Source organism: Leptidea sinapis, chromosome 38 (genome assembly GCF_905404315.1).
Source record: "Leptidea sinapis chromosome 38, ilLepSina1.1, whole genome shotgun sequence".
Taxonomy (NCBI): Eukaryota; Metazoa; Arthropoda; class Insecta; order Lepidoptera; family Pieridae; genus Leptidea; species Leptidea sinapis.
The window spans coordinates 5,090,317-5,107,134 of NC_066302.1; the positions used below are offsets into that span (position 1 = coordinate 5,090,317).

The window sequence follows — 16,818 nt, forward strand, 5'->3', positions numbered from 1 at the left end:
CCCAGGTGCCATAGACCTCATAATATAATATAATCATTATTATATATATTTGTAGCTTAGATGATTTATGCGTCTAGATAGTCTCTTGCTGTTAGACAACCAATGAAAACAGGCCAGGTTTAATACTTTACTGTGTGTGACTAGCTACATCTTACACTCACGATTTGTATGACATTTTGTGTTAGTGTGCATGCATCACTCAAAATAGACATGAACTGCTGTCATAGTCTATCTAGATGTATAAATGATCTAAGATTTGTAGCCTAACTAGCAATGACAGTAGGCATTGCTAGTTCTATCTAGCTAGTTAGGCGTCACCTACATCAATGTTTCATATTTATTGGATTTTGTCATTCATTGGTGAGGAGATAAGTATTTACCGATTTTAATGTTATAGTTGGTAGTAATCTCACCAACAAAATTACATGATAACATACTAGCTGTTATCTGCAACTGTCAGAGGATCTTGATCATCAGGTTGTAAAAGATTATAAGACATAATATATTTGTTTGACTATTAACATTTGTCATTAAGTAAATTGAAAAATAATAAAAAAAGACATACTTAATGTATAAAAGCATTAAGTAATCGATGTGTGTGTATAAGTTTTTGATCAATGTCTTCTTAGTTATTGTTAGATATGTCAAAAACAAGACTAAACAAGAAACTGTGCAATGTAGTATATATTGTTTGTTTCCGAGTCATGGATATATTTTATTAAATATATAAGTGCCTTGTACCTATGCCTAGCTTGGGGCAAGATAATTTGTGTCATTATTATTATAATATACTAGCAGACCCGACAGATGTTGTTCTATTATAAAAAAAAAACTCTTGCAAATGGAATTTTGTAAAATCTGTTCTTGGCTCACCTCTACTTGGCAAATTTCAAGTCTCTATGACCTATGGTTACAGAGATGTTGTGATGAGTCAATATAATATAGTGAGAATTAATATATATATATATATAGGATGCCCTAAGTATCCCTCTAGGGCTGACCATTACCATTGGGCAGCTCACTACACAGCTGCTAAAGTACACTAATTTTGAGAAATATGTGCAATTTATCAAGGCTATATTTACCTATTAAAATTAAAATAACTAGGTATACTAAATCTTCTAGATTTGTGATATATCTCTAGAAAAACTCTGTACCTACAGATTATTAAAGGAACAGTCAACCTAATAATGGTTAATGGTGGCTTTATATATGGGCTCTACATATACATATAATTTTGGCTTTAAATATGAACTATTCCTAAAGGATTGGAGGATGAAGGAGGAACCTGTGAATAAATTGTTACAGAATATAAGATGTTTTAGTAACAGATGTACAAAAACACAATTGAGTTAGCTAAATAATTTTCCAACAAAGTGGATACAGAAAAATAAGTAAGAAATCAAGGTCATCTATGAGCATTGTTATTTCGATTAGCTATTGTCAAATTAACATAAATGTTATAATGTTGTATAAGTTCTATTAATATGTATGTCCAATATCCAACAAATGACAGCACTTTTTTTAAACAAACTAGAGGTTAGGAACAGGTTTAGCTTACCTGAACATTAGAATTTTTAATAGGTATTTATTAGTCTTATTAATTTCTTAGTTTAGTTAATTACTTACAAAATAAATACTTTACTATTATATTACCTATTGTATAAATACCTCTATACATGTATATGACTATGTTCTAGTATCAAAGACTGTTTTAAGAACATTAGTTTTTGCACATTGGAAGTTTATGGGACCATATTCCTAAACATATGATTTCTATTTATTTCAATAAAGTTGAGTGATACTAAACTAAATACTTCACATTCTATGCTATGATGATATATATGAAAATACTGTATCATTTACACTGCTGCTTGGATTGCGCATACTATCTCAAAAATCTAGGTCTATAGAAAGTTGAGTAAATGTTATATGAAGTAAAAAATGAAAGTCGTTCCGCTCGCCTCAACTTCCACTATTGGTTATGACACAATTTTACGCATTTTCTATAGCATGACAGGTACTTACCAGACCAAAATTAATGTGGTTACTATATTAATTATTAGACCTAAAATTGTAATGAGATTCGGCGCGAGCCATAGTGGTGTTTTTGAGACTAGCCAGCACCACCACGGCTGTAGCCAAGCATCTAGAATACTAGCACTGGTACACGAATATTTGTGTTCACTGAGTCTTTTTAACTGTGCAGCATTTAGAATCCTCTCCTTATAAAACTGCATTTTAATTCACTGTCACGACATTTATCACAAAATCACTGAACCTTATAACGACGGATACTTATTGCTGTATACTTGATTTGCAAAATCGCAATTACTAAATTCCACGAGCTAAGTAGGTGGTACATTCGCAATACTAAAGTCTAAAAAGTAAAATCTGAAAACATGCGTTATGTCAGCTGTCAGTTGTCAGTAATCAGTACTTAAACGACTGATGAAAATTGTAATTGTAATGCCTATTGTCTTGCCAAATGTCAAAGCTTCTGAACTGGTATTGTCAATCATTTGCTCCTAGTCAATCATAGTCTACTAAACATAATATTAAAATCTTTTGAATGTTATCTTTGGACACTTCTTACTATAATTTCTTAACGGCTTAGGACTGCTACGTTGGATTATACTATACTAATAACGGTAGTTAATACATTGATTTGGATACAATTTTAAGGCGTAATATGTATTATGTTTATATTTTATTGGACAAAATTTATTGTCCATGTGGACGAAATAATGAATTTTTTATCGTTGACTACGGTAAACGGTACGGCTGTATCCAGCACAGTTTTGATCAAGAGTTGTTTCCTATGACTTGCTTCGTGAGAATCTACCAGAGATTATTACTAATTATTCCCGACACTGCTATGGTGGTTTAGCCAAGAAGAATAAAAAAATGTAGCAATTTAGTTTAGATAAATACAGTTTAAATTATCTCAATTTATGACAAATTGTTAGAATGATAGCTGTTTTCGACAAAATATTGCACACCAGAAAAGTATTTTTCTGAATTAAGGTACGAATTTTCTCCAATAATTTTCTCGCTTTTTACATGGAAAAGGAGGACAAACGAGCGTCAAGGTCACCTGGTGTTAAGTGATCACCGAGGCCCCCATTCTCTTGCATCACCAGAGGAAGGTACCCATGTCCGTCAAACACAGCACAAGAACGCTATACCAGATGGTGGGGATAATATACTAATTTGTGGCGTGTTGTACAAAGATGAAATTTGACTGCAGGAATCAGGTGAAACAGCTCTTCGGAACACTCCCGATGATAAATGCGGTAGAAGACTGTATTAGATATACCGGAAGATAGCCTCCCGACCGACCATGGGGAAAGCCGTAATATCGTTGATGAACTGGATACCAGGTATACCAAGAACTGGCGGATATTGGAGAGCAGGGAGGTAATAGCTGTAATTTTCCGGATCCGATCAGTCTCCTTTTTTTGGATCGGATGGACAAGGCTGACTTCAATGTTTCAGGGACTACGCCTTTTGAATATGAGTGCTGAAATAAATTTGTTACCACCATCATCAACTCAGGGGCACACGTTCCAAGCACGAATAGGAAATGCCATCCGATAACTCCTATCATCGAAAACAGAGCTTGCCGAACAGTTTTCGCTTTGAACTGTACTTTAGGCATAGAGCTCTGACACCGCGGTATGGTCGGGGCTGTTTTTCTGTTTTCGTCAAGAGTCGAGTTGAATAGCACAGACTATAAAAAATATGTTTTGAAATAAAATGAATAAAATCACGTAGGAAAGGTATTGGAATTAGCTCTTTACTGGCAAATTCTTATTTTCATCATATCATGAATATTATAATTCAAAGTCTTAATAACGATTCTGTCAGCTTTTTGTTGTCTGCTATAGAAATAAAAAACAGTACCTATTGAGGACATATTATTACTTACAGTTTATAACATTATTATTAGGTATCTACTTAATTTTTATTATATGTCATCAGACCATGCAGCCAAACACAACACATCTCTATTTACGGCTAAGAATAAGCTGCCTTGATTGCAAAAAGCCTGGGAAAATTACTACGGGTGACTGGAGAAAAGTTGAAGAACGCAACAATATGGATGTTAGAAGACCGGAAGCAAGATATTCACTGACACTTGACAGTATTTGTGAGTGATGATCATAATAATAAACTTGATTTAGGTGGTGCACTATAATTTTAATAATAAATCACTTTAAGTTTCGATTCTTTATTTTATTTCACTCTAAAAGCCCTTTCACCAGAATATTTTGATTGCACATATTCTACAAAATGTCTTGATTGACCAAATAAAAATATGTACGAGGTGAAATCGTTATGGAGGGCTTTTACCATCGTATAACTTATTAATAATTCAATAGATAAGAAATTGGTCCAAATTCCAAATTAAAATTCAGATTTCAAGTTCTTTAAGGATAATAATCGGATATATTCATAAAAAATTTCACACCACCGTATCCACACAGTGAACTGTCAAAATTATCAACCAAAATAAATTTGACAGACTATAGGTAGATAATAATAAAATTTCTTAGTTTAAAAAAAACTTTATTAACAATAGTTACAAAGATTAATAGTTTTATATAATATTTCAATTCTCAATATTTAGTCAATAATACATTCTTAGATACAAAAGGTTAATTATATTACTTAAGGCTGTACTTTTTGTTTCCCAAACAAATGAAACAGACAATTATTATTACACATACCTATTCACACATTATCATTATTTTTGATTAGATAATGTTTACTTTCGTCTTACCATAATATTTACAGCAGTAATATACAGCTAAAAGAAGCTTTCAGAAATTAATTAATTTAAGGCGAAGAGTAAGCAGAAAACACGCAAACATGGTGTTTGTGGTGAAAGTATAGCATTTCGAGCTATGAACACTACTTAATCCTGTTACACATATCCTTAAGTCTTATTTCTAATGTTTGCTGTTGGTTATAGTTAACACGTCCGATCCTTTTTGAACTACCACTTTTCTTTGAAGTTAAACAAGTTTTTTGGCAAGGCGTGACGCATTTTTCTGGTATTTCTCTCAGTTAAAGTTATTCTTATAGCTTGTACTTTTTTGTGTAGGTTCATTTATTCAGATTAGTATTGAAAAACGAGGATTGTAAGCATATAAACTGTTTTCCACCCAAGTATTTTGAAAATATTGGCTTTGTTACATAGATGGCGGGCCGGCAGCCGTGAACTCATATCGCTCAAGGTCGCTGGCATTTAGTGTCGCCTTAACGCAAGAAAAGAGTTTCAAAGTGTCAGGCGGAGAGGCGTGGTGCGGAGGAGGGAAGGCTAGGTGCGTACGTGGGCAGAAGAGGGGCGCAGGGGAAGGCTAGGTAAGGACGGGCACGAAGTGGGAGGACGAGATGTGGAGAGATGTTTGAGTGGAGAGGTGTAGAGGTGAGACGTTTTGAGTGGAGAGGTACAGAGATGAGAGATGTAGAGGGGAGAATAACGGAGAGGAGAGGTGTGAAGGGGAGAGGTGCAGACAAGAGATTTTTTGAGTGCAGAGGAGAGTTTCGATGAGGAGAGTTGTGGGGGAAGAGCTGTGGAGAGGAGAGTTGTGGAAGGAATAGGAGCGGCGAGATGAGGTGTGGAGGGGAGAGGTATGCAAATGCCGGTAAGCAAGTGATTTTAAAAAGTTAAATAGGCAACTTTTTATTTCCTACTGTGTCCATTTAAACACATAAATAAATAAAAAACGATAAATTGATTAAGAATAATATTTTTTTAAGTACCTACTCAACAGTACCTTGCACTGCACAACCACATTGTAATATGTCTTCTCATAGAGGCTAGGGCTATAATTAAATGCACAGTAAGTATGCATAGGTAATAATCTGTCTTGCAAGTCTTGCTTATTTTCATCCCCTGGTCAGCAATTTCGCATAATTGTAAATCATAGTCCTCTGCCCGAATACAAATATATTATTAATAATTATGATAGAAATGCAGCATATAGCCAAAGAATCTAAATAGGAATTTCTTTCTTATTTACATCTCTATGACGAAAACGATGGTAGCAATAGATAAACCTACCACTGAATATCCATAAAAGCATACATAAAAAGATTAGAAGTATCACTGTTTATGATAAAATGTATATATAAACAATTAAAATTTAAAATTGTTTTAAAGACAACAATAAAATAATATAAAATAATTCTTATGAATATTTATATACTTAGGTACTTACTTAATTCATTTTATTTACACTATCCATAATTAAGTCATTTTTGGATATTTAATTTATAACCTAATCCTATAAATTAAAATCTCATAATGAATTTGTTTGTTAGTCACTCTATCGAATTCTGTAATATATAGGTATTGAATCCATCCACTAGTTTCAAAGACTTGACAAAAAAAACATGAAAAAAAAATCTGACACATAACCTAAATTGAACTTCATATTGTTTAAGGCAGTTTGATAAGTTATTTTTTTGTATAACTAGTGTTTTTATCGATTTCTTATTCAATTTAACGCAATTAATTTTTACGAGGACAGAGTAAACATAAGTCAAGTTTCCCATCTACTTGCACGCAAATATTAGCCGATTTATCATAGATTCATGGCGGTCCTCAGACATGTTTTAACTCGTTCTAGATCTAACTAACCACTAAGAAGAAGTGACAGACATTGTAGGTCTCTAATCGATACGGACCCTTTAGTACCTACCGAATGGTTATAAAAATACAACGTCACAACAATAGAAAAACCTTTCTATAAATATTTATAAAATAAAAAAGCTATCAATACAAAACTAAACATTAACTGTCTTATTATTAAAGGCAATGAAAAGTTACTCCAAGTTCAAAATTACTTCTCTGTGTCATGTACAAAGGTGAGATAAAGACAAAATGTTACCCACGGTAAAATATTTGCATTGCACATTTGAAAAAGAAAGCAACAACAGATTGCCTTTTTTGGATATTTTAAAGACAAAAAGTTTGAAATTTGGAATAACTTTACTTCGCGTTTATTAATAACATAGTCGCTATCTGTTCTTTGCTTGGTTCTTTCTGGACTCAATTCTCTTCTGTAGCGTTCCCAGCAAAGCCCCGAGTACGTTGTGGCCAGGCAGCCGCTTGCCAAACAGAAGCCTTTTGACAGAGTCATCATAAGTTAGCAGCGCCACCATGTTCTGCAGCAGAAATCCTTGGCAGTACTCAAGGAGTTGCGTAGCGCCATACACCTGTAAAAATATTTTACTACGTTGTGAGTTTTCTTTAAGTTTACGTTAGGTTGTATGCGAAGTGATACCAATGGGAATGCTATTATTAAATCAAAATAAATTTCTTCATTTAGTTCAAGGAAATGAAACTTATGAATGTCACACGTTTTTTTATCGTTTACACAACTTGGGCAAAGGTTAAGTTTTAATATAAATTTGCAAGAAATTCAATGCAACTCTCTTGAATCAAGATTTACAGCTTCATTTTCTTCTCTACAACTAACAACGACAACTGCCTTACACGAGGTAGTCAAAATAATAAATGTAAAATAATATATTTTAAAAATGATATCTGCGCTTTTATTGAGCCCGTCAGCAGGCTGTATCTCATAAACCGCAACAGCCAGGCAGCTGACATGATGACAGAGTGTACCAATAATAAAAAATCAAAATGACGAAATTCAAAATGGCCCCCATCAATAAAAAAATCTATTACAAAGGCCTTACTTATTGTTGTTGAAGAAATGACAAGACGAGCAAAACCTTCATTTAATAGCTCAGTATTCTTGAAAACCTAAAATTCTGCTTAGCATAATTGGGCTAATCACATTCTCAGTAGCCCTTGAAATTGCACTAGCTATGGCGTCTGCCAAGTCAAAAGAACACGTGGTTGCACACAACGATTACAAAAACTATCTAGCAGTCGTCCAGTGCTGGTTCACAATATACATGTTCAAGTTCGATCTCTTTTTTATTTAGGGCTAGAACGTGCAGACTGATCCACCCAGCTGTAAAGCGGCAGCCTATATCAAAAATACCTAATTATGTAAACTCCATTTTTAATTCAGGACAATGCAAATGCAATTATTTTCCAAAATGGCGGCAAAACTTTTTGTTAGACTTAGAAAATAATCAACAGGAGAAATAAATAAGGTACCAACTTAACATAATCCGAATAACATTAACCACTAATACTGTAAAAGTAAAAAAGCACGCGTGGTCAGTGCTGGATTCTGAGCGTAAGAGCATTGTAACAGGACGCGCGTTACGGGTAAAGTTTGATGAAAAGTAAGTAACCTTAGCATGAATATAGACGGAGACGAGGTTGTGTAGGTCCACGGACTTAGCGGCGCGCGCTTCGCAATGCCTCTGCAGTGGCAGCAGTTGGAAGAACGATGCGGCTGCCAGTACCTCCAGCACATCCGCTTCAGGGATGTCCAGCGTGGAGCAGTCACCCGAGTATAGGTACTTCATTACTTGCTGTAATTAAGTTATCATTGTAAACTGGTCGAGTCTTCCTATTTTATAATTTTCAGCCAATTACTTCGAAAAGCACCCTGCCAGTACTACATCTAGAGCAGATATATTCCTGAGAACAATTTATCCTATATAGATATTCCAATGGGGGCCAAAAGGGCTTCTACAATCCAATAATTATAAGTAGCATTTCTTTTTGTTTTTACGAGCATTTTTTTATGACAATAAGGGATGAGGCGAGCAGGACGCTCAGCTGATGGTAATTGATACGCCCTGCCGATTTTGTAATTGCGAATTGCAGTGCCGCTCAGGGCTCTTGAAAAACCCAAAATTTCTGAGCGGCACTATAATTGCGCTCGTCACCTTGAGACATAAGATATTAAGTCTCATTTGCCCAGGTATTTCACTAGTTTCGCCGCCCTTGAGGCCGAAACACAATAATGTGTAATTACTGCTTCATGGCAGGAAAAGGGGCTGTTGTGGTACAACATACACTATGCTTCTAACTCGTAAATGCCCTTAGCCACTTCATATGACACTCTTGGCCTTGGGCCTGCGAGTTCCCTATTCATATCATGCCCCGGTGAAGCACAGGCTTCAATTCAGACAATCGTTCGCTGATAAGTATATTAACTTAAATTGCACCAGGTATATACCTCAAAGATATGATATCTAATGTCGTTGATCTGCACGAGTGGCGGCGCAGGTGTAGACGCGGTGTTGGTGGCTGGAAGTGCCTCGTGCGAGGCGCGGGGTGGGGCTAGCATCGCTCGCAGACGGGGCGACTCCGTCACTAGCACTATCTTGTGGCCGTAGAACAGTCTGCCTTCAACTCTGATGATGAAAAATGGTATTACATGAAAAAAGTTATTTTAATTTGATCTGCCAATTTTTCTGCTTGGACATTACGTACTTAAATGATTATCATAAAGAAAATTCCCGAATCGTGGTCACACCAGTTTGTAATACAATTTTGACTACGAGTACTTTTTGATCGTCCTCACACCAAGGGTTTTACAACTTCCTGTACTAAATATTAGTGATGTATCAATTTTTGTTCTCAGCATGTCGGTAATCTCGATAGTTTAGATATCGTCATATCGAATAATTGTGGTCGGAGTTTTGGCTCCCCTTCCTAGGGCTTTGATCTAGATCAGAAAAGTCAGGACTTTTAGTATGTCTGTCTCCTAACTAGTCCAATAAAGTTCCAAAGTCAAACATACCGCTTTTGACTTTTCCGTCCACATATATGTTGTGAGCTCAGATACTACATTAAGACACATTTTTAAAATTTAAAGTCAAATCGAAAGGAGGTGGGACACTCTTGAAAGTGGGTAGTTCCCAGTTTTGTTCTAGTAACGTTTGTACAAAAGATGATTTAAAATAACCTAAGAGGTTATATATGTGTCGTGATTTACTATATAAGCTCACAAATGTGGACGGAATGGTCGAAAACGGAAAGTTTGACTTTGGAACTTTGTGGGACTAGTTAGGAGACAGACATACTAAAAGTCCTATACCCTCTGATCTAAGCCTTGGAAGGGCCACTAGACCACTTTGGAAATGGTAAAAAATACTTATCTTAATCTTTTTCGAGGTTCTAGTTACTATTAAATAAATATAATAGGAATAATATATGAAGGAAATCATAAAAACAGAAATTTTTAAGCCATCCCATTTGAATTTTGATTTATTTCTCATTTGTTGTCAGATGTTTAAAAATAATAAAAACCTTCAGAAGGAATAGGAATCAAACTCATGACTAACATAACAGAAGCTGGTGGTCACCAACCAGCCTAGCGAAACTCTCTAAGAAAAATGATGGCTATAATATTGTAAAAAACGGAGATACCCGAAAGCCACTACGTTTTAAACAACTGTTCGCTTTAAAACTTAGTCGGATTATACCTCGTCGCGATATTGAATTTTTTACAATTTCAAACTTTTGTCAAATCTCATTGGAAAATAAGAAGTTTTACTTAACAAATTTCAAGTTTTACTTAGGCAGCTGCCCGCCTTTTATTACGTAGTATTTACATCCTCTTTAGAGCTTACCTGAAGGTGACATCCGCAAGCGAGGGGTTGTTGACATACGAGAGGTCTACACGCGCGGGTGCGGGCGCCGCGGGGGGCGGAGTGCGCACGGGGGGCACCGCCTCCCAGCCGTAGCACGCGCACAGGATGTCCGCTAGTAGCAACACGGTGCCTTCCTTCTGCAACACAACGTTGTTTACCGCGGAGAATGTTAGAAAAATATTTTCATATTATTCACTAATACAATTTGAAAAAATGTAATATTGCACTGACTAAAATTTATTATGGACTGTTTTGCACATTTTCACCCGAACAGAAGATTGAATCATGTATGTTCTTACATACAGACTATATCATTTCATCTTCATTTTATTATAGAAAGAGGGAGCATTCTTTTAGTTACTTTTGGCTTATAGACTATGTACGTGGGGTACTTACTTGAAGTTAGGAAAAATATTTTTGAAGTGGACAAAGTCTATCTTTAATAATATTATAATTACAATTACCTTGCTGTATCTCAGGATATTGAAAAGCAGGGGGAGACACTCGTATATAAACTGTTTGCTGTAATGGCTGTCGTCTGACGGACAAACCTGTTAAAATTAATATTAAAATTAATTATCTGTAACTTTATGAAACAAGCATTATAATGAAGGAATGCAACCATATTTATATAACAATTATTATTTATTTTAAAATCGATAATTACTATAGTTGTAAATGGTTGAAATGACTTATAAACTTGACAAGCGGTCAAGTTAAATTAGTTATGTTTTTATTATTATTATTTATTTATTTATACTATTAATCATTTACAGAAAGAATCTTAAAAGCTAACTGTTTGGACAGTTTGTCTGCAGAATCAAGTCTCTTGTAATACATTAATGCTTATTAGAACATTGATTTTATACAAGTGTAATTAACAAATATTGATAAAAATATAATTAAAAAATCTAATTTTAATTTTAAGGCAGTGTTGACAGTAAATATTTCTTATGTTTCGTTTTAAATTTTCTTTTACTGGTTTCTAGTCGGATGTCCTCAGGCAAGCTGTCTAATAGATAAGGTAGGCGTTTTTTCAGAGTTCTATCCCCGTAGTAGTTATTGATTCTAGGAACCTCAAACTTACCAGCGGACATCAACCAAGTATCGTGGTTGTGCATAATTGGGTTATGTTCTTGATTGCCATGATTGTTAATGGCTAATAAGTGCTTTATGTTTTAAGCTTACTGGCAATACTTTACATATTTTAAATAATTTTCTATAATCATTTTTACAATTATTTTTAACTTTTTTGGTGACTAACGTTTTGTTTTATTATGTTTGCACATTTTTTTAGCATTAATAAATTTACTGTTATTTTGAGTTATTTCTCAATGGCTAATCTAGAAGAGCATCTGTCCCAGTTGTTTCATACCTGTCATTGAGTCTCGAACGCTGGCCGTCAGAATTAAGTGTTTCGCAATTTTTTTTAATTATAATATTCTTATGTTAATGCGCAGTCCATTGAAATGTTACAATTTAAGGACCGGATATTGCATTTTTTGGAGGACGCAATTTTATTTATGGGACATATCAATAGAATACAAATGATTTACGTCTTCTTTAGTGTTAATTCCGCCAATATTTGTTTTTAAAACAATTCGACACGTGTTTCGCCTCTACACGAGGCATCCTCAGGACGTGTTGTCTCGGAAGAGACGCGTAACAAAGGTGATGGGACTAAATTTGTTTGTTCATTCAACAATGTAAACATGTTATTTTTGTGTTTTATTATTTCTAATTGCTCTAACACATTTAATCGAAATCCTGGCGAGACAACACGTCCTGAGGATGCCTCAAGTAGAGGCGAAACACGTGTCGAATTGTTTTAGAAACAAATATTGGCGGAACTAACACTAAAGAAGACTTAAATCATTTGTATAATTATGGATTTCCGAACTTTCAAAGTAACGCCTAATTCAATAAATTTTCTATGTCAATATAAGCTTAACCTCAAGTTTTTGGGGTCGCCATCATTGTCCCCCGGCTGCCATCTTGGAAAAAGGGATCAATACACTTTTTTCCCGATTTCCAAAACGCAATCTGTTACAACTTTTTGATCACTTAAAATAGCCAGCCTGCTAAAACAACCTGTAGGAAATCTTGTAGAAGTTGATCTATGACGTGATCCAGCGAGGCTTCGGCGGCGGCGGCCAGAGAGAGAGTCCAGGCGTGCAGGGACCACGGCACACCCAGAGTTCTCAACTCCAAGGTTATATCTGAAAATGTAAATATGGGACGATTACATTACCGGCCGCAGTAACACACAATACACACAAACCGTCATTGTGTGCCTAAACAATAAGTTTCTTCGTTATCACGGGTTTAATACCTAAGATAAGAATTAATTTAAGTAGGTACAGTAACTGTACAGCACTGCAACGCCACGCCTGTCTAAAATGTCACATTTTGACACATCGGTATTTCACGATGCATGCCTCTTGCAGTTGTTTAGCAGGAAAAGATATTCCACTAATAAAACTGCAGTAACCAATAATTATATTAATTCATATCTCTTTTCGAGCATTCCTTCATTGGTAGAAATTAAGTTGGATTATATGGTAACATTACTTGCAGTGCCGGATTAAGCAAAGTCGGGGCCCGTAGCAAATTCTTTCAGAGAGCCCTTGGTCTATATTGGAAATAGTTTGTTACCGAGTGTCTGACGTGGATTGTCTTGGTGTAAAAGTTTCACGTTTTTGCGACTTAAAGTTAATTCAATAAACCACAACTTATTAGGTTTCATTCAAAAACAACGCCCAAGCAGAGATAAGTTACAGAGAGAAGGTTTAAATATGCGGGGCCCGTAGCAATTGCTACATGGTTAATCCGGCACTGATTACTTGTAGCAGTTTTACTGCAGGATTCGTGCAGTAGCAGTGCAGTGTTGATTAGTGGAATACGTCAACCCTCCACTGCAACTGCACGACGCAAATGACAACTGCATTTGCAGTTTTATGATAATATAAAACAATTCAATTAAAAAACCTATTTTTCAAAAAATTAATCAATCGAGATTTTTTTTCGTAGTCGTGTTTTCGACTGCTGCTATAATTTAGATAAAGAAATGAAGATAAACATGTCAAAAAATTGGATTTGTAGTATTTGTAGAAGTATTTTAAGTAGATTTTCAAAAATGTTAGTTTTTATGACTATAGCGCCTTAATCGAATATCCCTGCTAAACCCGAATTTTTTCCTCTATTATTATAGGATTTGTATGGGAGGTAAAAGCTTACATAGTGTTAAATAAATTCTACTTATCATAGATAGGTATCTACAATAAAAGACTTGGTATTTTTGGATAGGTATTTTGATTGTAAAAATAATATTTGCGAAATTGTTTACATAAATGACATTACGTTGTGTCTCAGTATTATTCATGTTCGCTCTGTAATTCGGAACGAACGCTTATTAAGTGTCGGATTACCGAGCATGCACAATAGATGCAAAATGGCAGATATTTTATTTTTATTTAAAATTAACACAATCTCAAATTGACACTCCAGATCTTCTATCGAACATAAATTTAAATATTCCCAGAACCTCCGCAACAAATCTTAAATGTTTACATTTAAAAATTGTGCGAAAAAATTAAAAACAAAACTCATTCTTCTCAAGAGCATATCACTCCATCAACAATCTTAAAGGCTTTCCTGAGTTTGACCTGTTTAATTCATGCACAAATTTATCAGATCAAAAATTACTAATGTGCTTCCCTTATTGTCAATATAAATATAATTGAATGTAGTGTTGCAACATTGTAAGTTTTCCAAATAAAATAAATAAAATAAAAATGCCGGTATCTGCATTATATTGGTACCTATTTGAATGTATGATTAATACTACATATGGAATGGCGCAGGAATAACACGCATCTGTAACTTAATTAGTAATAGGTTTAGGATAATTACATAACATAGATAATAAGTTTGCTATATTACTTACAAAAATGAGTCATGGTACTTAAAATAAAGTTTATTATTATCTTAATATATATATAAATTACGTGACACGTTGTTTGTCCGCGATGGACTCCTAAACAAATGAACGGATTTTAAGGGGAATCACTTCATGGAGTGCACTTCGGTCCAACTTGAGATATATGATAGTTATATTTCGAGCACCCATAATTATTTTTATTTCCAATATTTGTTTTGAATGGACATATTTTCTGTGAGAGAATTTATTGACACACTGTTTGACAGTTCTGCTGTGAAACAATTGCATTATAACAACAACGAGCATATGTTACGAAATAATTCTTGATGTTTTGAAATATTATTGGCAAATTCCTATAAAACAATATTTTTTTTATTATGTACAGAACAACGTCTGTCTATAAGTCTTACCAAGATGGTCGGTCTCAGCGGCGCAGTACATCGCGTCCTGCAGCGCCCTCTGCTGCTGCTTGGAGAAGGGCGGCGGCCGTGACGTGGACAGTGCTCCCTCCGCCAGTACCTCCTCCAGCGACAACACGGCGCGGCCTCCGCCCCCCGCGCCCCGCACCGCCGCCCGCAGGCATGCGCGCCTGCCGTGCGTGCAGCACACCGCTACGGCACTGTTATACACAATCACCAAACTATTATGATTTTATCTACACCCATGCTTTAAATTAATTATAATTCACGATATAAACTGGAAAAGGGGAGGCATCAATATCAGAAATAAAAGGCTAACCCATTTAAGATTCGCAGACGACCTGGTTCTTCTAAGTAATACCGCTAGAGACCTACAAGACATGCTGACAGCACTACATCAGCACATCGAGAAGGTCGGTCTCGAAATAAATTTTGACAAAACAAAAATCATTACAAACCATACTGAACCTACTCTCAGCGTCGAAGGCGAAGTAATAGAGTACGTTGAAGAGTACATATATTTAGGCAAACTGGTTTCGTTCAGAGGGATGACTCGGAGGAAATAGATAGACGAATGGCGCTGGCATGGAAACGATAATGGTCCCTGAAAAATCTTCTTAAATCTAAGCTACCTATTGTTCACAAACGGAGACTCATGGACTCTATCATTCTACCTACACTACCCTATGGTAGCCAGACGTGGTGTTTAACAGAAGCTAACGCAAATAGACTGTCGGTATGCCAAAGAGCGATGGAGAGAAGTCTCTTAGGGATAAAACTTAAAGACAGGATCAGAAATGAAGAAATTCGGAGACGTACCAAAGTTAGAGATGCTATACAACATATCAGAAGACTAAAATGGAAGTGGGCCGGTCATGTAGCGAGACTTGAGAATGGGCGTTGGACGAAAGTGGTCACAGAAAGGAAAGGACCAGGAAGTGGAAAGCGCAAACTAGGTCGTCCGCTCAAACGCTGGTCAGATGACATACGCGAGACCGCAGGCAACTGGCTCGGATTGGCACAAGATAGGGATAAATGACACAACCTGGAGGAGGCCTTCACCCGCACTGGGGTTTCTATGAATGAAATCAAATAAATATTACCTTAACTAATAAAACTAACAAAAATTACTTTATTTCATTATAATTACTAATCCACTAAACAAAATGTTACCTAGGTCATCTTTTAGAGGATTCATATTCTGGGAGTAGATAAAGTCTTGTATGGAACTGTTGATAATTAGGTATTAAACACTCATGTGACACTATTATCACACTCGGCTTCGCCTCGTGAGATGAATTAGTGTTTTAATACCCCTTATTACACAACAGTTGCATAAATAACTAAAAACGTGTGTAATTGTAACTGTGTTATGTATATTAGACGAAAACGTGCTCTGGAAAGGTCACGAAAAGTAGGTTTAACTAAAATAATAATAAAAATGTAAATGTAACGCAAAATCACCTTTTAATCCTATAAGAGGTGTTTCAATTAAGTGTGTAGGTAACACTCGCGTTAATCAAAGGTATTAGCATCTCAAATGTTGGCAGTAGGCACAGATTTTAATCAGTATTTTCACTGACGTCGTGGGTCTTTCTAAAATACGTACTGAAAAGGGGTGCACTTAGAGATAGATATATAGGTTATTATTGGTTTTTATGGTATGTTACTGGTACTAAACTAATCTACGACACTTGTTAAATAACTATACTTAATGGTTCTAATGGTGAGTACGCGGATCTCTACTATTAATTGGTTACAATGGTTACACGCGTCCTGCCTTACTGAAGGCAACACATGGTTATAAATAATTAATTTTATCTACTAGGCTTTATTTGTAATATAATGCTGTTCGATGGATTTACTTCGAACTATAGTCATTTACACTATGTCATTGATAGCATCTTATGCTTCCAT

The 16,818-nt window shown here is 35.4% G+C and overlaps 2 protein-coding genes across 6 annotated transcripts in view; both read right to left on the reverse strand.

The window, feature by feature from the left end:
* The window catches only part of LOC126975838 (cholinephosphotransferase 1), a 38,010-nt gene extending 35,622 nt beyond the window's left edge, over nt 1–2,388 (reverse strand). For all 3 annotated transcript variants that reach the window (XM_050823881.1, XM_050823878.1, XM_050823880.1), the window contains exon 1: nt 2,029–2,388. In XM_050823881.1, coding sequence (XP_050679838.1) covers nt 2,029–2,240 — 212 coding nt within the window. In that variant the 5' untranslated portion in view covers nt 2,241–2,388. The remainder of the gene's footprint in view (nt 1–2,028) is intronic.
* A 2,163-nt stretch (nt 2,389–4,551) lies between these two features.
* Nucleotides 4,552–16,818, reverse strand: part of LOC126975822 (ankyrin repeat and BTB/POZ domain-containing protein 2) — a 108,641-nt gene continuing 96,374 nt past the window's right edge. For all 3 annotated transcript variants that reach the window (XM_050823847.1, XM_050823846.1, XM_050823845.1), the window contains 7 exons: nt 14,893–15,101; nt 12,634–12,761; nt 11,007–11,093; nt 10,522–10,679; nt 9,123–9,300; nt 8,287–8,469; nt 4,552–7,230 (listed from right to left, as the gene is read on the reverse strand). In XM_050823847.1, coding sequence (XP_050679804.1) covers nt 7,033–7,230; nt 8,287–8,469; nt 9,123–9,300; nt 10,522–10,679; nt 11,007–11,093; nt 12,634–12,761; nt 14,893–15,101 — 1,141 coding nt within the window. In that variant the 3' untranslated portion in view covers nt 4,552–7,032. The remainder of the gene's footprint in view (nt 7,231–8,286; nt 8,470–9,122; nt 9,301–10,521; nt 10,680–11,006; nt 11,094–12,633; nt 12,762–14,892; nt 15,102–16,818) is intronic.